Genomic DNA, 25,246 nt, shown 5'->3' on the forward strand with positions numbered 1-25,246 from the left:
TCCCTCTCACACTCCCTCATCAGCTGTCTGTGACCAGGCCAAAAAAAAATCAAAGCCAAATCTTCATTTCATGACCACTAAGTGCTACACACAGCCTTCATCGTTGTCAAGTCATAGTCAACATAAGCATTAAATTAATAAAACCAAAAGCTTACCTTGACTTGGAAGAGTTCCAGTGTTGGATAGCCATAGCCAGCTTGATAACATCCCTCTCTGTGAGTAGGCTGCATTTGCTAGCTATGTGAAAGTAAAAAATAAAATAATATACAACCAAATCACTCTCTCTGGTCTAGATACAGCCCTGGCTCTCTGGTCTGGATACAGCCCTGGCTCTCTGGTCTGGAAACAGCCCTGGCTCTCTGGTCTGGATAGAACCCTGACTCGCTGGTCTATATAGAGCCATGACACTCAGCCATGATGAACAAAATATGAAACAGACTATAGAGGAATATACATGTCACCATCCCCATTACAGACAGACAGACAGACAGACAGACAGACTCACTCACTCACTCACTCACTCACTCACTCACTCACTCACTCACTCACTCACTCACTCACTACCGGTCAAAAGTTTTAGAACACCTACTCAATCTAGGGTTTTTCTATATTTTTACATTGTAGAATAATAGTGAACACATCAAAACTATGAAATAGCACATATAGAATCCTGTAGTAATCAAAAAAGTGTCAAGATATATACAAATCCAGATATATTTTATATTTGAGATTATTCAAATAACTACCCGTTGCCTTGATGACAGCTTTGCACACTCTTGGCATTCTCTCAACCAGCTTCATGAGGTAGTCACCTGGAATGCATTTCAATTAACAGGTGTGCATTAACTAGTTAATTTGTGGAATTTCTTTCCTTCTTAATGCGTTTGTTTTGTGAAAAGATAGGGGTGGTATACAGAATACAGCCCTATTTGGTAAATACCAAGTCCATGTTATGGCAAGAACAGCTCAAATAAGCAAAGAGAAACGACTGTCCATCATTACTTCTTCTTCAGGCTAGAGTCTATTTTTCTCAATTTCCATCTGACTGACGTGCCCAAAGTAAATTGCCTGTTGCTCAGGCCCTGAAGCCAGGATATGCATATAATTGGTACCATTGGAAAGAAAACACTCTGAAGTTTGTAGAAATGTTAAAATAATGTAGGATACTATAACACAATAGATATGGTAGGAGAAAATCCAAAGAAAAACCAACCAGAATAATATTTTTTGAGAGCACATGCTCTTCCAATGGAACGTCTAGGGAAATAATAAAATCTATCTCCCAGTATGCAATTCCTATGGCTTCCACTGGGTGTCAGTAGTCTTTGTTCAAGGTTTCAGGCTTGTTTATTCCAAAAAGAGAAAGAAATATGAGTTTTACTACAGGGACACAGACTTGGAAATTCGTATATGCGTTCGCAATGAAGATTACGCACACCTGCTAATATCTCTTTCCTATTGAACATACTTCTTTCCGTATTAAATATCATAGTTTAATTACATTTTAGGGTATCTGAGGATTAAATAGAAACATATTTAGGGGTAAATTTTCTGATTCCTATCTTGGCATGTTGAACGAGTGGATTTCTCAAATCGATGGCGCCAACTAAACAGACTTTTTGGGATATAAAGAAGGATTTTATCTAACAAAACGCCACTACATGTTATAGCYGGGACCGTTTGGATGACAAATCAGAGGAAGATTTTCAAAAAGTAAGTGAATACTAAATCGCTATTTGTGAATTTATGAAACATGTGCCGGTGTGAAAATATTTTGATGTGGGGCGCCATCCTCAAAACAATCTCATGGCATGCTTTCACTGTAAAGCCTACAGTAAATCAGACAGTGCAGTTAGATTAACAAAAATGTAAGTTTTTAACCAATATAAGACACTTGTATGTACCTAAATGTTTAATATCCATCATTTTTATGATTATTTATTTGAATTGCGCGCCCTCCAGTTTCACCGGAAGTTATCCCGCTAGCACGACGCCTAGCCTTAATTAATGAATGTCAGTCAATACGGACAATTTCAAGAATTGTGAACGTTTTTTCAAGTGCAGTTGCAAAAACCATCAAGCGCTATAATGAAACTGGTTCTCATGATGTCCACAAAAGGAATGAAAGACGCAGAGTTATCTCTGCTGCAGAGGATAAGTTCATTAGAGTTACCAGTCTCAGAAATTGCAGCCCAAATAAATGCTTCACAGAGTTCAAGTAACAGATACATCTCAACATTAACTATTCAGAGGAGACTTTGTGAATCAGGCCCTCATGGTCGAATTGCTGCAAAGAAACCACTACTAAAGGACACCAATAATAAGAAGAGACTTTCTTGGGCCAAGAAACACAAGCAATGTACATTAGACCAGTGGAAATGTGTCCTTTGGTCTGGAGTCCAAATTTGAGATATTTTAGTTCCAACCGCCGTGTCTTTGTGAGATGAACGGATAATCTCTGCATGTGTATTTTCACCGTAAAGCATGGAGGAGGAGGTGTGATGGTGATTTACTGGTGACACTGTGTGTGATTTATTTAGATTTCAAGGCACACTTAACCAGCATGGCTACCACAGCATTCTGCAGTGATACGCCATCCCATGTGGTTTGGGCTTAGTGGGACTAACATTTGTTTTTCAACAGGACAATGACCCAAAACACACCTCCAGGCTGTGTAAGGGCTATTTTACCAAGAAGGAGAGTGATGGAGTACTGCATCAGATGACCTGGCCTCCACAATCACCCGACCTCAACCAATTTAAGATGGTTTGGGATGAGTTGGACCGCAGAGTGAAGGAAAAGCAACCAACAAGTGCTCAGCATATGTGTCATCAAGGCAAAGTGTGGCTATTTGAAGAATCTCAAGTATAACATATATTTTGATTTGTTTAACACTTTTTTCATTACAAAATGATTCCATATGTGTTATTTCATAGTTTTGATATGTTCACTATTATTCTACAATGTAGAAAATAGTAAAAATAAAGAAAAACCCTTGAATGAGTAGGTGTTTTAAAAATGTTACCGGTAGTGTACACACACACGTATATATACACACACGCTACTTTGCATCGTGTTTGAATTGGCTGACATCCATAACTGCCTGAGTACTTTTTAAAGGCAGGTGAGCTACAAAACGAGGGGATTTCCTCCTTGTCAGTCAGTGTACAGGGATCCATATTAATGTGTGTGTGTGTGTGTGTTCACCATGACATGTCTCTCCTCCATTACTCCCAGACAGTACAGCTGTGGTGTGGGTTAATGGTGTAGAAATTCCTCTTGACAAGCTGTCTCTCTGGGTAACATATAATTAGTGTTGTGTGGCAATAGTAACACAAGTGACAATTAAACTGTTCATCTGTGAGGAGAATAATGACAGCAGTGTTGTTATGCTCTTGGATCCTCAGGCAGTTCTAAAGCTCAGTCTTGGAGGATAGCCTAGATAATGTCTGCTATGATATCTCAGTGCATCCCGAAGACAAGATAAATTGCAGTTAAGTATAGTGAGCTGGTCGGGGCACACGTTGTTACCCAACTGCTGCAAGTTCCAGTTATCGGCCAGCGTTGATGTCCAATATGGAGCGAGATTTCAGGGTTTCATTATTTCATTTTTTATGTCGGATAACCGTCGACAGCACGATGACAAATGTTTTCTTTTCGCCCTCCGCTGTCTCTAGCGAGGGCCTCATGGTTCGCAGCGAAACATGATCTGCTCACACTCCATGCCAGAAAGACAAAAAAAATCTGAGATTTGAAAAAGACATTTGAGAAATGGGTCCTGCCAACAAAATATGTGAACCTTGGCCAGAACACTTTAGAGTTTGTTTTCACAAGACTTTTCAACTGTTATACAGTATTTCTTCACTGTCTTTTTACCTCACGTACGTCTTGCTGTGTTTTCTGTGCTCAGTTCCACAGGATAACCAGAACCTGTTTTCTCACTATATGATAGTTTATTTTTTCTCTCACAGTTATTTAGGAAACTCAAACTATTCCTGACAAAGTTAGTCCAGTCCTGTGTCTCAGGGGTCTTCAACCTGTCCTTGCCCAGTGACCCCCTCGCAGGCAAACCGGCAACCCAGGGACATTAGCAAAAAAAGAAAAGGCCCACACACTGGGGAGCCAGAACCAGCCAATAACAATTAGTTTCTGCCCAAAAATAGGCTTTATTACAGACAGAAGTACTCCTCACATGCATCAGCTGTCCGGGTGGCTGGTCTCAGACGATCCTGCAGGTGAAGAAGCCGGATGTGGAGGTCCTGGGCTGGCATGGCACATGGCTGGCACATGTGGTCTGCGCTTGTGAACCTGGTTGGATGTACTGCCAAATTCTCTAACGCTGGAGGCGGCTTATGGGAGAGAAATTAATATTAAATTCTCTGGCAACAGCTCTGGTGGACATTCTTACAGTCAGCATGCCAATTGCACACTCCCTCAAAACTTGAGACATCTGTGGCATTGTGTTGTGTGACCAAAACTTGATTATTTTAGAGTGGCCTTTTATTGTCCCCAGCACAAGGGGCACCTGTTTAATCGGCTTCTTGATATGCCACACCTGTCAGGTGGTCCTGTGTGGCTCAGTTGGTAAATCATGGTGCTTGCAATAGCAGGGTTGTGGGTTCAATTCCAATGGGGGACAAGTCAGTCGTTCTCAATAAGTGTCTGCTAAATTAATTAAATGTAAAATTATCTTGGCAAAGGAAACGCTCACTAAAGTGGATGTAAAAGAGAAATAAGCTTTTTGTGTGTATGGAAATTTTCTGGCATCTTATTTTAGCTCATGAAACATGTGACCAACACTTTACATGTTGCGTTTATATTTTTGTTTAGTGTACACTACTGGTCAAAAGTTTTAGAACACCTACTCATTCAAGAGTTTTTCTTTATTTGTACTATTTTCTACATTGCAGAATAATAGTGAAGACATCAAAACGATGAAATAACACATATGGAATCATGTAGTAACCAAAAAAGTCTTAAACAAATAAAAATATTTGTTATTTTTGTGATTATTTGAATAGTCACCCTTTGCCTTGATGACAGCTTTGCACACTCTTGGCATGCTCTCAACCAGCTTCACCTGGAATGCTTTTCCAACAGTCTTGAACGAGTTCCCACATATGCTGAGCACTTGTTGGCTGCTTTCCCTTCACGCTGCGGTCCGACTCATCCCAAACCATCTCAATTTGGTTGAGGTCGGGGGATTGTGGAGGCTAGGTCATCTGATGCAGCACTCCATGACTCTCCTTCTTGGTAAAAATATGTCCTGCGCCTGACTCCGTCCCACCTGCTGCACATCGACCCTTGACAATTACAGCATGTTGGATGATTGTCATTCATATTCCATTCCCCCAGTCCAATGTAACACCGATAGGTTTAGTCTACTACATGATACTCAAATGTTCCCTGTACCCATCATGAGGGTGCTACAACCTAACCTATGAATGAAAATGTACAACATAGGTGCACAGGTCGAGAGAATTTTCAATAACTCTTTTCATAATCTTGTCTGCATCTAGCTGATCAAGGGTGTAATCATTAATCCAACAGTTGCAAATGTGAGTTTATATAGGACAAATTCAGGTATGTTTATCCCTGTTTCATTCCGTTTGCTAAGAAACGTTTTTCAACAGAATCGGTTTTCAATATGGTCCAAGTAAAAACTATTTCTCTGAACTTTTTATGTTAGATGTTCCGTTTGGAAAACTGCTATAGCGTAGCTTTACAACTTTGCAAGGGAATAATGCTAACATCACCCAGTGCTATAGTGTAGCTTTACAACTTTGCAGGGGAATAATGCTAACTACACCCAGCGCTATAGTGTAGCTTTACAACTTTGCAGGGGAATAATGCTAACTACACCCAGCACTATAGTGTAGCTTTACAACTTTGCAGGGGAATAATGCTAACTACACCCAGCGCTATAGTTTAGCTTTACAACTGCGCAGGGAAAGAATGCTAACTCCACCCATTGCTTTGATCAGGAAATAAAAAGAAGCAGAAGATAGAGACAATCATGAGAGAGAGAGTGAGAGAGAGAGAGAGAGAGAGAGAGGAGAGAGAGAGAGAGAGAGAGAGGACAGGAGAGAGAGAGAGAGAGAGAGAGAGAGAGAGAGAGAGAGAGAGAGAGAGAGAGAGAGAGAGAAACCCCTGGGTTTGATTGGCTGGGTTGCCTTGGAGCTGAACTGTTCTCCTCTGAGGCCCATTCACTATCGAGAGAGAGACAGCAACACAATTCGACCCAACCAAATCATGAGAAAACAAAAAGATAATTACTTGACACATTGGAAAGAATTTAGAAAAAAACAGAGCAAACTAGAATGCTCTTTGGCCCTAAACAGAGAGTACCCAGTGGCAGAATACCTGACCACTGTGACTGACCCAAACTTAAGGAAAGCTTTGACTATGTACAGACTCAGTGAGCATAGCCTTGTTATTGAGAAAGGCCGCCATAAGATGTGGAAACTAAGCTGCACATCCTAAACTCCTGCCAAATATTTGACAATGTTAGAGACACATATTTCCCTCAGATTACACAGACCCACAAAGAATTTGAAAACAAATCCAATTTTGATAAACTCCCATATCGATTGGATGAAATACAACAGTGTGCCATCACAGCAGCAAGATGTGTGACCTGTTGCCACAAGAAAAGGGCAACCAGTGAAGAACAAACACCATTGTAAATAAAAACCTATATTTATTTGTATTMATTTTCCCTTTTGTACTTTAAATATGTGCACATGATTACAACACTGCATATAGACATAATGACATTTGAAATGTCTCTAATATTTTGCTATTTTTGTGAGTGTAGTGTTTACTGTTAATTTTTTATTTTTTATTTCACTTTTGTTTATTATCTATTTCACTTGCTTCGGCAATGTAAATATATGTTTCCCATGCCAATAAAGCCCCTTGAATTGAATTGAGAGAGACCAAGAGAGAGAGAGAAATCACGCAGAGCTCCTAAAGAGGTGTGCTCTTTTATGGCCGAGGGTAAATAGAACACATCCTAGTCCCTGCTACTTAACTCTCACTTTCCCTCTCACAGCCCCAGCCCCTACCCCATCCTCATTCCCTGCCAATACTCAACCACACCCTAATGGTTACCTCTGAGACTTAATACCTGGGACAAGTCGAGGTTTACAGGTTTACTGTCATCTCCTTCCTCTCCTCCTCCACGCCCACCCCTTTCTCACCTACCACTCTCGTCTCTTAATATCCGGGGGCGCAAAGCCAACAGAACACTGACTGACCATGGTGTTGGAAGGAAAGCTGTGTAAGAAAGAGGCTAATGAATAACAAAGCATATAGGAAAGCTTATGTGTTTTTCTCTCTAACTCCAAGCCCCTGGGCTCTGTTTAATGTGCCAAACAGTGTTTATTTAGCAGCAACGAATGACCATTAACTCAGGAGGGAGGTCTGATATTGCTCTGACATGTGTTCCCACATCCAAAGAATCACCTCGTTAAATACTGCCCAATTCACCAACACCACAGAGGGAGGGTCTGTTCAAGGAGAGAGAGAGGGGAAGAACATCACTACCTCAGAAGACCATAGCTTATCATCTTCTTCTTCGATTATTTATTCTTCTCCCTTTTCATCCTTGCCTCCCTCATCTAGCTTTGACTCCAGTCCCGGGGGGAATACATAAATGATTTCTCAAGAAACAGACAGACAAACAAGTGTCTGCTCTCCTCATCCAGAGTGAATGAATGAGCGCAAACAATAGCCAGAGTTTTTAAAACGTTGTTTGCTGTGTGTGTGTTTGAGTGCGTGCATGCGACACTGAGTTCCTGTCAGGCTCAGTGTCCTTTATCCATAGTTCCAGCAGGAGGTTCCTGCCTGTGGCGGCCATCTTCTTCCCAATGTTGTGGTCAGTCCTCAATAGGCTCTCACATGGGCCACCAGGCTACCGCAGTGCTGCACTAGCTAGCTGCCACTCCCCTCTCCCCAGGTCATCCCTTTCACAATTAGCCGGTGGTAATTTGGGGATGAAAGCTCAAAGCTGCCTTCCTCCAGCATCCAGCCCCCTCCTCCACGCCTATTCTAGCCTCCATTCAGTAGGGCCATGCCGGCTTAGGCAGGGGGAGCGAGGGCCTCTTCTCCCCTTCTGTGCTGACCAAAGGGCTCTCTGGGTCATTGAGGCCTGCAGGGAGACCCGCCCAGGATCGGGCGGACAGAGCACAACATGTGACACTATTCTTATTTGCCAATAGACGGATTGTGCAAGCTTGGGGGAGAATGGAGAAAGGAGATTCTGAAAAGAGAGGATGGGTTATTTTGGGGTGGAGGGGAGAATGGGGGGGGGGGGGCAGTCAGGGTTGAGGTTTGAAGCCTACCACAAAGAAAATAATCCGCTCTCATTTGGGACCGCTGGGGAAGCTTACCCAACACAGAGGAATGGTTTCGAGCGACTTGTTTTTATGTTTGCGGCTCCCGCTCTTTGAGGAGGGGATGTCAACCTGCTGTCAGCGGTACGGTTGGCTGGTCGGCCATGTTGGCCCCTGAGGAGGGGAGCTGTGGAGGGAGGGAAGGCCAGGATGTAGGATACAGGAAGCCATCAGAGCGCCAAAGTATCAGACCGTCGCAGAGTAAACATTCCTCTCTAGCTCTAACTACAACGTAATAGCAGCCGTTTCCAGTTTGCGGTTTCAAGGAATATTTCAGCTACCTCATCAGACAAATCCCTTACAGTGAATACATTTCCTGTCTCACAGATGGAAAGTCAGGTTCCTTAATTCAGCAGGTTAGTTTGTATATCGACATAACAATTCATGTTTTCCTGTGTTGATAGTGGATACTCAGCGGGTTAGTCTGTAAATCAACATAACTAACCATATTTCCCAGGATGGACTGGGGGAGTAAAAAGATTTGGAATACCCAATGGGACCAGTAAGGTCCAGCAGCCCTGTAGGGTCCAGCAGCCCTGTAGGGTTCAGCAGCATTTTCCTGCTCTGCAGATGGTCAAGCACATAGAGCCTGTCAGTCAGCAGCAGCCATACTGGCTTCCAGTCAAAGGCCCTTAACCCATCTAACCCTTCTACACGCTTCACCTACAATCAGGCCAGACTAATCAATACACACTACTCCCTAAGGACCCAGGGACAAGGCTTTGTGTCATCTGTGTGTGTTTGGTGTCTATCTGTGTGTGTTGACCATTCTTTTGACTGGAGAAGAAAATTATAGTGTTTCACAGCTGCGTCTCARAGCCTTTCCTCGTCACAGGAGAAGACTTAAAAACTGGTTGACTGACTCCATCATTCTCCATTTGAGATTGAGTTTCTATTCTTTTGGACAACACTCACATTCCTTCCAGACTTTCGTGTTCGATCATATTAGTTTAAACTTTGCCAGCATGGCATTAAAACCAGGTGGCCTTTCTGCCATTCTGCCTGCCAGAGAGAAAAGGGTGAAGCCTTTCTGCCATTCTGGCTGCCAGAGAGAAAGGGTGAAGCCTTTCTGCCATTCTGCCTGCCAGTGAGGAGGAAGAGGTCTTTCTGCCATTCTGCCTGCCAGTGAGAGGAGGGAGAGGTCTTTCTGCCACTCTGCTTGCCAGAGAGAAAAGGGAGAGGTCTTTCTGCCACTCTGCTTGCCAGAGAGAAAATGGAGAGGTCTTTCTTCCATTCTGCCAGCCAGTGAGGAGGAAGAGGTATTTCTTCCATTCTGCCTGCCAAAGAGAAAAGGGAGAGGTATTCCTCCCATTCTACTTGCCAGAGAGAAACGGGAGAGGTATTTCTGCCATTCTGCCTGCCAGAGAGAAAAGGGAGAGGTCTTTCTGCATTTTGCTGCCAGAGAGAAAAGGAAAGAGGTTATTTCTGCCATTCTGCTGCCAGAGAGAAGGGTGAAGCTTTCTGCATTCTGCTGCCAGAGAGAAAGGGAGAGGGCTTTCTGCCATTCTGCCTGCCAGAGAGAAAGGGGAGAGGTCTTTCTGCCATTCTGCCTGCCAGACAGAAAAGGGAGAGGTCTTTCTGCCATTCTGCCTGCCAGAGAGAGTAGGGAGAAATCTTTCTGCCATGCTGCCTGCCAAAGAGAAAAGGGAGAGGTCTTTCTGCCATTCTGCCTGTCAGAGAGAAAAGGAAGAGGTCTTTCTGCCATTCTCTCTGACAGAGAGAGTAGGGAGAAATCTTTCTGCCATTCTGCCTGCCAGAGAGAGTAGGGAGAGGTCAGTGGAGAGGACAGTGTGTGTTGGGTCACCTACATGTAAACAGGAGTGCTCCTGTGGTGAAGAGATAAAGAAGAGACATCCAACCAGAACTGTCCTTGATACGGACATGAGCCCCTGTCTGGTCTCTGGAAGCAGAGGGCAGGATGGCCCATAGATAACTATCAACTCACCGACTTCCGCAACCATCTCCAGTTTGATAGCATAACTGGGTTCTTCCACTATAAAGGCCCCTTTAGAAGAATGCTCCACTTGTCCCTTTGTTGTGGTGAAGTTTCAAAGCAGGCCCTAACTAGCTAACCAAAGCTAGCTGCCATTAAGTGTTTACTTCTTTGGTTCTTTATCACGGGGTGGAGGGAAACAAAGGTTCTACGGCCCAAAAAGACACCCCACTCAGGGATGGCGCCATTTCAGTCCAACTAGTCCTTTAACAGAAGACTGAAGCATAACCTTTGATCAACCACTGCAAACAAAACAGCAGCCAGATTAACTTGATATTGTTGAGAAAGCCTATCCACGTTTCAATGATCGATTATGAGCTTTTTCTTAGTTATGTATATTTACTTAATACATCACATGAATGGATTGTAATCTCTATATGGGAATGGCATTACTACAACACTCCTTCTGAGGCCTCCAACTGCTTTTAAATGCAAGTAAAACTTAGTGCAAACTCTTCAATCGATTGCTGCCCGCACCCTTCCGCCCGACTAGCATCACTACTCTGGACGGTTCTGACGTAGAATATGTGGACAACTACAAATACCTAGGTGTCTGGTTAGACTGTAAACTCTCCTTCCAGACTCACATTAAGCATATCCAATCCAAAATTAAATCTAGAATGGGCTTCCTACTTCGCAACAAAGCCTCCTTCACTCATGCAGCCAAACACCCTCGTAAAAATGACTATCCTACCGTTCCTTGACTTCAGCGTTGTTATTTACAAAATAGCCTCCAAAACTCYACTCAGCAAACTGTATGCAGTCTATCACAGTGCCATCCGTTTTGTCACCAAAGCCCCATAAACTACCCACCACTGCGACCTGTATGCTCTCGTCGGCTGGTCCTCGCTACAAATTCGTCGCCAAACCCACTGGCTCCAGGTCATCTATAAATCTATGCTAGGTAAAGCCCTGCCTTATCTCAGCTCACTGGTCACCATAGCAACACCCATCCGTAGCACGCGCTCCAGCAGGTATATTTCACTCGTCATCCCCAAAGCCAACACTTCCTCTGGCTGCCTTTCCTTCCAGTTCTCTGCTGCCATTGACTGGAACGAACTGCAAAAATATCTGAAGCTAGAGTCTTATATCTCCCTCTCTAACTTTAAGCATCAGCTGTCAGAGCAGCTTACCGATCACTGTACCTGTACACAGCCAATCTGTAAATAGCACACCCAACTACCTCATCCCCATACTGTTTTTTATCATCTTGCTCTTTTGCACCCTAGTATCTCTACTTGCACATCATCATCTGCAGGGCCATTATATAGATGTTTACACCACCTCAGCTCTCCACGTTGGTGTCATTGTTCTGAGTATACAGGTTCCAGACAGGATCAAACAGCCCTCATTCCCTAATGTATAATAAGAAACGTGACAGTTTACAAGTATCATAAGGACACTCATTAACCACAGACAGTAACGGTCAAAAAAGGAACGTTGCACATTCCCCAAGAGCTCCAAATCAGGGAAGAATCCATTTTTTTTTCAAGACAAAAAAGTTTGAATGCCAGAAACTCAATATAAACTTTTGTTCAGACTAAGCTCAACTATTCTCTTTCTTATAGGCAGAGGCTGGGGATATTATGCAGAAGTACAGATTGATCTTTCCTCAGTTATTCACACAAGAGTGACAGATTCCATATCTAGAGCTTGAAAGTTAGAAGGAGCCTTGTGGCTATAAGTGTTCAGAACTACTTGTTAAATCATAAAAACACTTTTTGGGAGTGAAAGAGCACAGTACAGCACTGCATAGAGCTGACAGGCAGCTAAGATGAAAGCCCACGACACGTTAGCAAACCACAGAACCAGTAATTATAAATCAAAGCCCCTTTATGATCAATACATCTGTATGGAATGTGAACACGGAAAGAGAAGCACCACATACCACCAACTGTCATAATGAACTTGACAAATGTAGACTAAGTTGTATATAAAATCTACATGTCATTTGGATGAGGAAACAAAAACTTTGACATGACAGAAGAAACAGTAAAAAGGTAGGAAATAGAGAGTGAAAAGTGTGAAGAATGAATTGTGAGCAGCTAATGAAAACAGTCCAACTGAATGGACCTAACAGTACCTCTAGAACTAATAAATCTACATCCAGGTTCAGTTCCAGGAGGTAGAACCATAGAATTAGAATACTAATTKAATAGGATCTCTATGGGTGGAACACAGAGGGATCCATGTTGTGTTCTAAAAAGTAGAACACTGAGAAAATCTCTCTCTCTCTCTAGTTGGAGGTATTCCAAGGTTAAATTTAGGTGTCCATGGGCTCACAGAGACAAAGATGGTGCAAACTAGCCAGAGAAGAACAGTGGAAGGCAAATGAACATCATGGCATTACACAACACTTTATAAATGACCCACACATCTCTTTCGTTGATCTTCTCCTTGAAGAAAAAAAGAAACTGGTGCCCAGATATAGACATCTGTGATTGCATGAGAGGAGTCACTACAGCATACTAAAAACATGAGATGCTTTCTGACAAACTGGTTCTAGATCGAAAAGCTCAGCTTAACTTTTCAGTCAGTTGAACATGTGTGTTTGTGTGTGTGTGTGTGTGTGTGTGTGTGTGTGTGTGTGTGTGTGTGTGTGTGTGTGTGGTGTGTGTGTGTGTTGTGTGTGTGTGTGTGTGTGTGTGTGTGTTGTGTGTGTGTGTGTGTGTGTGTGTGTGTGTGTGTGTGTGTGTGTGTGTGTGTGTGTGTGTGTGTGTGTGTGTGTGTGTGTGTGTGTGTGTGTGTGTGTGTGTGTGTTAACAAAAATTGGACCAACTGGGTATTGTAAAGTGGTTGTTCCACTGGATATCATAAGGTGAATGCACCAATTTGTAAGTCGCTCTGGATAAGAGCGTCTGCTAAATGACTTAAATGTAAATGTAAATGGGACATTTTGTTAGTCCCCACAAGATCAAAAGCTATTTCTAGGGGTTTAGGTTTAAGGTTCAAATTTTGGGGGGGTTAGAATTATGTTAAGGGTTAGAGCTAGGTTAGGTTTAGGGTAAGAGTACGGGTTAGGGTTAGGAGCTAGGGTTCGTTTTAGGGTTAGGAGCTAGGGTTATGGTAGGGTTAAGGTTAGGTTTTTGTTAAGATTAGGGTAAGAGTACAGGTTAGGGTTAGAGGTTAGGGAAAATAGGATTTTGAATGGGACTGAATTGTGTGTCCCCACAAGGTTAGCTGAACAAGTGTGTTTATGTACTAAACAACAATTTGACCACAGATCTAACTGTGTCCCAATGTTATTACCATTGTCCCATCAAATGATAAGCCTAAAGAGATAGAAACAGATAGGGGTTTATGGGCCCAGATAAACCACGCCAGGAGCCCAGCCAACCACATCCAGGAGCCCAGATAAAACACAGCCAGGAGCCAGATAAAACACGCCAGGACCCAGATAAACAACCAGCCAGGAGCCCAGATAAACACAGCCAGGAGCCCAGATAAAACACAGCCAGGAGCTCCGATAAAACACAGCCAGGAGCCGCAGATAAAACACAGCCGGAGCCCAGATAAAACACAGCCAGGAGCGCCAGATAAAACCCAGCCAGGAGCCCAGATAAAACACAGCCAGGAGCCAGATAAAACACAGCCAGGAGCCCAGATAAAACACAGCCAGGAGCCCAGATAAAACACAGCCAGGAGCCCAGATAAAAACCAAGCCAGGACCCAGATAAAACACAGCCAGGAGCCAGATAAAACAGCCAGGAGCCCAGATAAACAGCCAGGAGCCGAATAAACACAGCCAGAGCCCAGATAAAACACAGCCAGGAGCCCAGATAAAACACAGCCAGGAGCCCAGATAAAACACAGCAGGAGCCCGATAAAACACAGCCAGGAGCCCAGATAAACACAGCCAGGAGCCAGATAAAAACAGCAGGAGCCCAGATAAAACACAGCCAGGAGCCAGATAAAACACACAGCCAGTGCCCGATAAAACACAGCCAGGAGCCAGATAAAACACAGCCAGGAGCCCAGATAAAACACAGCACAGGAGCTCCGATAAAACACAGTAAGGAGCCCAGATAAAACACAGCCAGACGAGCCAGCCAGAGCCCAGATAAACACAGCCAGGAGCCCAGATAAAACACAGCCAGGAGCCCAGATAAATACAGCAGGAGCCCAGATAAAACACAGCCAGGAGCTCCGATAAACACAGCCAGGAGCCAGATAAAACCACAGCCAGGAGCCCAGATAAAACACAGCCAGGGCCAGAAAAAACACAGCCAGGAGCTCCGATAAACACAGCCAGGAGCCCAGATAAAACACAGCCAGGAGCCAGATAAAAACACAGCCAGGAGCCCAGATAAAACACAGCCAGGAGCCCAGATAAAACACAGCAGGACCAGATAAAACACACCAGGAGTCAGATAAACACAGCCAGGAGCCCAGATAAAACACAGCCAGGAGCTCCGATAAAACACAGTGAGGAGCCCAGATAAAACACAGCCAGGAGCCCAGATAAAACACAGCCAGGAGCCCAGATAAAACACAGACAGGAGCTCCGATAAAACACAGCCAGGAGCCCAGATAAAACACAGCCAGGAGCCCAGATAAAACACAGCCAGGAGCTCCGATAAAACACAGCCAGGGGCCCAGATAAAACACAGCAGCCGGGCACCAGATAAAACACAGCCAGGGCCCAGATAAAAACCAGCCAGGAGCTCCGATAAAAACACCAGCGCAGGCCCAGATAAAACACAGCAGGAGCCCAGATAAAACACAGCCAGGAGCCCAGATAAAACAGCCAGGGCCCAGATAAACACAGCCAGAGCACCGATAAAACACAGCCAGGAGCTCCGATAAAACACAGCCAGGGGCCCAGATAAAACACAGCCAGAGGCCAGATAAAACACAGCCAGGAGCCCAGATAAACCAGCCAGGAGCCCAGATAAACACCAGCAGGAGCCCAGATAAAACACAGCCAGGAGCCCGATAAAACACAGCCAGGAGCCCCGATAAAACACAGCCAGGAGCCAGAATAAAACCAGCCAGGAGCCCAGATTAAAACCCAGCAGGAGCCCAGATAAAAACAGCCAGAGCCCAGATAAAAACACAGCCAGGAGCTCCGATAAAACACAGCCAGGAGCCCAGATAAAACACAGCAGAGCCAGATAAAACACAGCCAGGAGCCCAGATAAAACAACAGCCAGGAGCCCAGATAAAAACAGCAGGAGCCAGAATAAAACACAGCCAGGAGCTCCGAATAAAACACAGCCAGGAGCCCAGATAAAACACAGCCAGGAGCCCAGATAAAACACAGCCAGGAGCCCAGATAAAACACAGCCAGGCAGCCCGATAAAACACAGCCAGGAGCCCAGATAAAACACAGCCAGGAGCCCAGATAAAAACACAGCCAGGAGCCCAGATAAAACACAGCCAGGAGCCCAGATAAAACACAGCCAGGAGCCCAGATAAAACACAGCCAGGAGCCCAGATAAACACAAGCCAGGAGGCCCAGATAAAACACAGCCAGGAGCCCGATAAAACACAGAGGAGCCCAGATAAACCAGCCAGAGCCCAGATAAAACACAGCCAGGGCCCAGATAAAACACAGACAGGAGCCTCCGATAAAACACAGCCAGGGCCCAGATAAAACACAGCCAGGAGCCCAGATAAAACACAGCCAGGAGCTCCGATAAAACACAGCCAGGGAGGACTCCCAGAATAAAACACACAGCCAGGGCCCAGATAAACACAGCCAGGGCCCAGATAAAACACAGCCAGGAGCTCCGATAAAACACACCAGCCAGCGGGGCCCAGATAAAAACACAGCAGGAGCTCCGATAAAACCACAGCCAGGAGCCCAGATAAAACACAGCCAGGGGCCCAGATAAAACACAGCCAGGAGCTCCGATAAAACACAGCCAGGAGCTCCAATAAAACACAGCCAGGGGCCCAGATAAAACACATCCAGGGCACCAGATAAAACACAGCCAGGGGCCCAGATAAAACACAGCCAGGGGCCCAGATAAAACACAGCCAGGGCACCAGATAAAACACAGCCAGGAGCCCAGATAAAACGTAGGTGCATTTGTGTTTATTTTATCTGTTGGTGCCCAGCCAGCGTCATATTTTCTCTGTAAACAGCAGTCAGAGAGAGGGTTGCAACCATAGAATTAGAATACTAGAATGGCCATGAACCTTCTTATGGTGGGATAAAKGTCAGCCATTTTGGTCAGGGAGTTGGTCAACCATGGTTTGCCAGTCCTGTGATAAGATAGTGTAGAATTGATCTGCACTGTATGTTTGTGAGCTAGCTAGCCAGCCAGTTTTAGAAGAATGATTACATACATTTTTCAAATTAGCTGCCAATATTCCAACATTCCATTCAAACAATGCAGTCAATCCACAGCCGTACACTGGCCGAAATCAGTTGATGATAGGACTGAGACAACTTGTAAATGCAACAACTACTGATACTGTATCATAAAAGAAATCACACTTTCCAAGAAAACAAAATGTTGACATTTATGGTCTGTTTACATATATTTCAGAGGCTATTCATACAGAAAATGTGTATAAAACCTGTATAAACTGTATTTATAACTTCGTGACAATATTTTACGTTGACAATAATTATATTTTACAATGTCGAATATATCCCATGACTTTCTTTTATTTTCCTGCTTAAGAAATTCAGGATTATGTCTCTACTGCCATTCATTTCAATCAAACTGGTTTTGATTTCTCCCTGACCAATGTGGCTGCCAATTTCATTCCATTCTGGAACATTGAGGGTTTATGACATTGCCCCTCTAATTTAGGGTCCGTTAGTAAATTCCCTCTGGTTATCTACCCTGACTTCAGAGCACTCTCGTACGAGTGTTCCGAGACCAGAATAACTGATGAATTTACGAACGCTCAACACCCGTTGAATATTACCAGTAAACGTCGGCAAAAAAGCGTCATTAAATTGTTGCCAGCAGCACAGTTACAGTCGCCAAAGCTCTGAATTTATGAACACCCAGAGCGCAGTCTGAGCGTACTCTGGCACTCCAGATTGAATTTAMGAACACACCCGCAACACCGACCCAAAATAATACACCTTAGCCTTTGTCCACATTACCGTTATCACAAACTGTTCAATGTTCCCTATTAGCCGTGGATGTTCTTTCTAAAATGATGCAATTGTGACGAGGAGATTGGGTTATTGGACAATGTAAATAAAATGATACAACAAGCACCATTTGGATAACGTATTTCAGCCAAAGTGTGCACAGTTTAATAAAGCCTACTTGTAAGCTATGTCTATCAATGCAAATTCAAAAGCTCAAGTTGGATCCCACCCTGAATAATAAATTGGGCGGCAGAAAGTATGTTTATTTTAAATCAAATCCATATAGCCCGTCACCCCCTCTAAACACCCAGATTTCTCATGCCGCTTTTTCTTTCATTTAGTTGCTTTACTTTAGTTTGGGCTCTCAACCACCTCGCATATTTAACAGCCCGGCTCTTCACACCACACTGCACCAAATCCGGTTATTCAGAGGGGCATGCAATCCAGAAGTGTTTTTATCAACTTGTCAGATAAGCTATTAGTTCTGCTCCGCGTCCAGGGAAAAGAGAGGAAGAAACTCTCCCTAAGCTATAACAATGTCCCCGGGGTTAAGGCGAGAAGGAAACCATCCACTATGCTCTCGGATTTTGCTGCAAAGACCTTCAAGTTTCTTTCGGCTACGTTTCACTTAAATAAACAATTCACACATAACTTAATTATTTTAAAGTGTTGCTTTGACTAATTTAATTAGGTAAGATGATTAGGCTACATAATATTCCACTCATATTGATTGGATATGAGTTGCAATTGCCGAGTCGTCGTTGACTATAGTGGCCTATTTAAAAACACGTCTAAATTATATTACTAAACCCAGCGCCATCAACTGAGTAGGCCCTGGTTCTTTTATAGGTCGAGTCAAGAGAATGCAACGCGAGGTAGAGTCCTCATTATCTCTGTTAGAAGTCACACTGGCTCTGCACGTTGTTTATAATGTTTAATTATGCATGAAGAATATAGGARGGGAGGGACAGCGTGGGTCATGTATTTCCAAATATTGATCAAGAATAGCGCTCATACTGTTGGTGGGATTTTGTATTAATTTATTATTTAATTAATTCTGGCAAAAATGTTTTATTCTTTATACTACAGTAGCCTACTTAGCCTAGTATATTAGGCCTCCTCCCACTCATTGTCTGTTCAAATGTAAATGGCTGGTGTAAAGGTATAGCTACCATCTTAAAACACGTTTGAATAATTTTTGTTTGATTGATGTTCTCAGAGAAGCTCAGTGCTACTGTGTTGTAGAGTAATTACTGTTCCATTCGAGAGCATGTATTATGTAGTTCTATTGAAGGAGAGAGCTAGGACAAATCCGCTTAGTTTAGAATATATTTAAGATTAACATAATTTCTTCAAACTCAAATAGGACTAACTAAAATAATAAGTATAGCCTGACATTGCATATTTATTTACATTGAAATGTGTGAATATAAAAAATAATTAATAATAATTAAAGTAATCAAGCACATCTTACTTCAAATACATTAGGCCTATACTTTCTCGATCTTGAATTCATTACATTTCAACATCAGACCACAACTTGCACATTGCCTAACCTTTTCAGCGTTGTAGTATAAGAAACGTATGTATAACTAGCTTGTATTCAATCGAATTATTTATTTATATTCAAAGGTTAAACTCACCTCAACAGCGCTGAAAAGTAACCCGTAAACTTGCAATGTTGCACTGTGTCCAATAGAGACCACTGCACAACGTAGAAACCGCACAGCCCATAGCTTAGCCTATGTGACCGTGACGGTGCATTGATTCATTATTCAGGCAAAGTCTAGCCTACTACCGGAACATGGTGAAAGATGAATACAAAAAATATGAATTTGTTCTCACTAATGCTATCCAATGACCCTACAGTTTTACTCAGGTTTGGATACTGGATGATCATATGTCCACGTTGATGCCAAGACTGCTTGGATTTTGGAAAGCACCATACTAACAAATATACAGAACGAAACATCGATTGAAATAATAGTAAATAACTGTATCTTATAAAGATATTCTATCGGCCCAAATATGGTCACTGACATTATCCACATTTATTTAGAATACATTTATGTGGCAAATAGAGATTAAGATATGATCAAGGCCTATTAGTGTGCATTATGGAGCTAACTGAATTGAGTTTTGGGACATATTTAGTTCTATTTGATACATTATTAATACAAATCGTATTGTAAAAACGCACAGACATAAATCGCCTGAATTATGCTATCGAATCCTTTACATGCATTGTTTAATTATATAATGATTATAACTTTGTAATACATAGGATAATCAAACTTCTCCTGTGATTTAAATACATTGTCAACTATACCATTCTAAGTCGATATTCGAATGTTTTAATGCGAAGAAACCCTCAYAGTTTCAATCCAATATGTTGTTTGTGGAAGATATAGGCAACGAAACGAAAAGCAATAGGCTGCTATGGACAGCGATTGGAAGCTGAGCTCTAATAACTGGATGGATAGCTCTGACTGTCATGCCTATTCCCTCGCCGTTTATTGTATAGCGCTGGTTGAGCTGTGGGAATCATTGATGTACGTCTGATAGCCTATCTTTAATGCACATCGAACGTGAGAGCATACAAGGTTGATATATTTACCTGTACCACTCCAGTCCGTTCTCGTAGTTGCGGTCGAAGAAGTGCGGCTCGGCTCCCACCGCTCTGATGTCTGGATGCACGCGGAGGAACTCGAGCAGCGCGCGCGTCCCTCCTTTCTTTACCCCGATGATGATCGCCTGCGGCAGTTTCTTGCTCCCCAAGTCGTTGGAGAAACTTGACATCGCACCGGGTTCAGGAGCTCTCTGCCCCTCACCCCTCATCTCACCCCAGTCATCAACTCCTCTGTACGCGTCTATCTCTTTATTGAGCAGGTCTCTGGAGGAGGTCCGGACGGATGGTTCGTCGTAATCGGATTCTATATCCACCCAGGGTGGGAGTCTAGGGAGTAGTCTGGACACGAGGTCCGCTCTGGCGTTATTCTCGGTTCTTTTACCGACCACGGACCCCGTGCCAGTCTCCTTTCCCCGGTTATTGTCCACGACCAAACTTGRMATGGGGGCACAGTAGCCCACGCAGGAGTAAAGCATATATACCCAGAGTAAAAACATGATGCCGAGCAAAAATAATTTATTTTTAACCGGGCTGAATGAGAACGCATACAGATTGTGAGAAATCTGGCTATATTCCATAAGCCTTTAGGTTGCATACCATATTGCAGCAACACATATTGCCAAAACCACTCACTCTCGATTGTACCTCAAGTATCCTCGCCATTCACCTAAAATGAAAAAAAATAACAAACCAAGCAAATAATCTAAAGCGGATGATGTATCCACGAGTGCAAAGTCTTTGCATGCTATAATTGTTATTCACCAGAGCCACGGGAAATAATTCGGAAATTGATAGGAACGACTGGTGCACTTCAGTGGTGCTACTCCAAGCCCCAGCCGTCTCTCTCCACAAGCACCCCCGTCGCCAAACCTTTCTTCAAACTGTAAGTTTGAGGGCTTCCTCGGAGGACTAGACATTTACAGCGCGAGGGGGCGTACCGGTACCTTTGATTGACAATCACCATGGCCAATTGACGCAGGCAAGCTAATTAGCAAGCTAAACTGACCTATCACAGGAGATTGTGGGAGGGCGCTCGCGTGGGATCCTCGTTGAGATCATTAAGTAAGGGATAGTCAACGAGCGGCTAAGCGTTCTATGGAAAACAATGAACGACGTGGAACGGACCTTCCAAGGAGTTGCATTATTTTCCAGAGAACGCATGGAGCCCCGAGTTGATCATCCCTTTTATACCAGGGCTATAATTTAATACATTTGCTGCTAGAAATTAGTTAATTTGCCGGTAGAAATGTGTTCAACATTAACTGAAGTAGCTGGCAAGTTTACTAGATAACTACAGCAGTTGCCGTGGTAACCAAACCATCAGTCCTAGCTTGCTATTATGAACATCAAATTCAACAATGCCAATAATGTTTTCAATTCGACTTTTGCTTTCAAAAGCAGCTCAAACAAAACATGTAAAAAATAACTATAGCCATTAAATTCTACTATGCAAATAGTATGTGCCTTATTTAATCAATTAGGCCCGAGGGGATGTGGCATATGGCCTGTATACCACGGCAAAGGGCTGGTATATTGGCCATATATCACAAACCCCCGAGGTGCCATATTGCTATTATAAACTGTTTACCAAATAAGTGTTTTGTCATACCTCTGGTATACAGTCTGATATACCACGGCTGTCAGACAATCAGCATTCAGAGCTCGAACCACCCAGTTTATAAAGGGAAATAATGCACGGTCTAGAATGCCCTTCAAGCCATTCAGAAACAAGTATTCAACAATGCCATGGTATATTTAAGCAATAAGGCCCGAGGGGGTGTGTTATATAACCAATATATCAAGGCTAAGGACTGTTCTTAACCACGACAACGCAGAGTGCATGGATACAGCCCGTAGCCCTATACCACAAACGCCTGAGGTGCCTTATTGCGATTATAAACGGGTTGCCAACGTAATTAGAACAATAAAAGTAAATGTTTTGTCATACCTGCGGTATGTGGTCTGATATACCATGGCTTTCAGCCAAATCAGCATTCAGGGCTCGAATCACCCAGYTTATGTCTGTATACCACGGCTGTCAGACAATCAACATTCAGGGCTCGAACCACCCGGTTTATAAATGCTCTTATTGGATTTAGAGACATTATGGATTCTAATCACTAAGGACATTCTAAAGAGTTCAAATTATTGTTGCCGAGGCAGCTGTGAAGTCCACCAGCTGTGCTATTCCCTTTGTATCTTTGAGCATTATTTAATGTGTATATGAACACATTGGATTGGATAGGGTAGTCTGCTCTGGTTCTATGTCATATATCCTACAGGCCTACGGCAATACATGATTTATTATGCATAACGATGACCCATCTTGTCTTCTCAAACTCAATATCAACTGATATAATTGTTGCTGGCACAGATCTTCTGTATTGACAAACATATAGGCCATCGACTGTGCGAAGGACAGTATATAGGCTGCATATAAGTTAAATAGGCTGCATTATACGTTAAATATTTCCTTCCATATTTTCAAGGAGGAAAACAGTTCGATTATTGTGCTTGCAAGTCATTTTAGATGAAGAAAGTAGCGGTGGTTATCAAAGGAGAGTAAGCAGCCTTAGCCATTTGATTATTATTATTTATTTTTTACACTGAACGTAAGTAGYCATTAAATAAAAATGAATAATAATGGTTCATACCTTTATTATTGATAACAATACATTAATTATCAGCAGTTGCATGACAACAACGACAAGATTTTTTTATATGATTTATTATTATGATCGAAAACGACACAGTAATTCATTTTGAGTTATATAAGTGTTGTAAGAAAAACATTTTGTTCATTCGTTGGGACTTTGGCCTATCCATTTGTTATTTGTTAATGTTAAACTACTTGTTTTATACCAACGGCAAATACCCCATGTTGGCCTAAATTCAAAGTAAATACTCAGAGAAATGTCGAACTGTGTGTGCTGGAACTTTCGATCCAGTTCACCAACAAGTCTCCAAACTTTATGCTCGCTCTGATAAGGTGGCTATTCATGATTAAATAAACGCTTTTGTATACCTGTTGAGATCGTTTTCACGCTCACATGAATATGAATGTTATAATGTGGATGAAATATGTTTTATGTTTTTGGAGCAACATATGATTGCTCATTCATAAAGGTACATTTGTGTTTATTATTTCTTACTGCATTTGAACTCATACGGCTACCTCATGAACTGGTGAACATGTTCTTCTTAAAGAAATTAGACAAACGTTTGGTAAATAAATCAAGTCTTTTTTCGTAAATTGTCAAGGCAACTGTTGTAGCCTAGTAGCCTGCAGACCTCTGCCAGCGCCTGCTCAACAGCCTACAAACTGATGCATGGTACATGAAAACTAAACCCATTTTCCGAGGACAAAAAACGATTATATTTTAGCATGATCGTTGTTAACAATATTTTCAAACTATCAAAAAGGTCAAAAAATCAACAAGATCTTAGCATGCCTAAATAACAGCAATATTTTAACACAACTTTGCAAGGCTGACGTAACTCAATGACAACCCTAACATTGTTTAATTTAACTTCAAAAGACATCTAACTTCACATGAATTAGGGGTCCTAGCACCGAAGTTACTGGACAAAAATACTGCTATTGTAGGAGTTATTTTACTTGTTATTRTTAAAATGAATAACTGATAAACCAAATGATAAAACAACGACTGCCAAAAAAGATTAGCCTACTTGAGCCTGAACATTTAACAAAGACACCAGTAATGTTAATGCTATATAATTTACAGGCCTCCATAAAAAGACAGTTCCGGATACAATTCAAATCCTTATGAGTCACTGAAATCTTTGCATTACATTGTGTTTTTGTATCTGAGCTTGAATATCTCACAAGTTCTAAATACATTTCGTACAAGATCAAGTAAATTGGCCACGATCTGTTAAAAGGGCACACATTTACTTTTAAAGTATGCTACATTACCGAGGGATCGGAGGTAAATCCACGACCCCAAGAGTAGGCTAGTTTACATGACTGGCCAGGCACAGTAAGGCCGCGCGGGGAGACTCGGCCAGATGTTACCGTCAAGAWTCAACTCAGTCCTCCTTCGGGAGCCGGGCTCATTCGGGAGTCGGGATACACATCGAGTGTACAAAACATTAAGCACACCTTCAGGACAGCCTCAAGTAGTTGGGGCATGCACTCTACAAGGTGTCGAAAGCGTTCCACGGAGATGCAGACCAATGCTGGCTTCAATGTTTCCCACAGTTGTGTCAAGTTGCTGGATGTCCTTTGGTTGGTGTACCATTCTTGATACACACCGGAAACTTTTGAGCATGAAAAACACCGCAGGGTTGCAGTTCTTGACTCACAAACCGGTGTACCTGGCACCTACTACCATACCCTGTTCAAAGGCACTTAAGTATGTTGTCTTGCACATTCACCCTTAATGCCACACATACACAATCCATGTCTCAATTGTCTGGAAGATTATAACTCGTTCTTTAACGTATCTCCTCCCCTTCATCTACACTAATTGAAGCGTATTTAACAAGTGACATCAATAAGGGATCATAGCTTCCACCTGGATTCCCCTGGTCAGCCTGTCATGGAAAGAACAGGTGTTCAAGATGTTTTGTAAACTGAGAAAATCATCTGTTAATGGTAGCCTATAGCAACAAAATCTCCCTCAATTCGTGCAAATATGTACAACAAATATTTCAGCAGATTTTGTGCATTTCTGTGTGACTTTTTGTGCTAATTAATTTGTAGGAGAATACCCCCCAAAATGTTTATTTTTATTTGTATTTAACCTTTATTTAACTAGGTAAGTCAGTTAAGAACAACTTCTTATTTACAATGACGGCCTACCCCGGCCAAATCCAGAGGACACTGGACCAATTGTGTGTCACCCTATGGGACTCCCAATCACGGCCGGATGTGATACAGCCTGGATTCGAACCAGGGACTGTAGTGACACTTCTTGCACAGAGATCCAATGCCTTAGACCACTGCACCATTCACAGTGAGAACATTTTGGGGGGGCAAACTTCCAGAACAACATTTTAGAGTTATTAGAGCAACGCGTTTCGGGAAATGGGGTTCTACGCTGCCTTTTTTTGTGTCCCACAGTTATTTGTATATAAAAAAAAACATTCTAACTCAATATTGTTATCTAGGCAAGTCAGTTAAGAACAAATTCTTATTGACAATG

The 25,246-nt window shown here is 42.7% G+C and overlaps 1 protein-coding gene across 1 annotated transcript in view; it reads right to left on the bottom strand.

Annotated features, from left to right (window-relative positions):
• Positions 1–20,975, bottom strand: part of LOC111978004 (heparan sulfate glucosamine 3-O-sulfotransferase 3B1) — a 46,808-nt gene extending 25,833 nt beyond the window's left edge. Inside the window, 1 exon segment of the mRNA XM_070448667.1 lies at positions 20,067–20,975. Coding sequence (XP_070304768.1) covers positions 20,067–20,656 — 590 coding nt within the window. The 5' untranslated portion in view covers positions 20,657–20,975.
• Between the last annotated feature and the right edge of the window lie 4,271 nt (positions 20,976–25,246).

The sequence above is a fragment of the Salvelinus sp. IW2-2015 genome, linkage group LG18 (genome assembly GCF_002910315.2).
Source record: "Salvelinus sp. IW2-2015 linkage group LG18, ASM291031v2, whole genome shotgun sequence".
Classification (NCBI taxonomy): Eukaryota; Metazoa; Chordata; class Actinopteri; order Salmoniformes; family Salmonidae; genus Salvelinus; species Salvelinus sp. IW2-2015.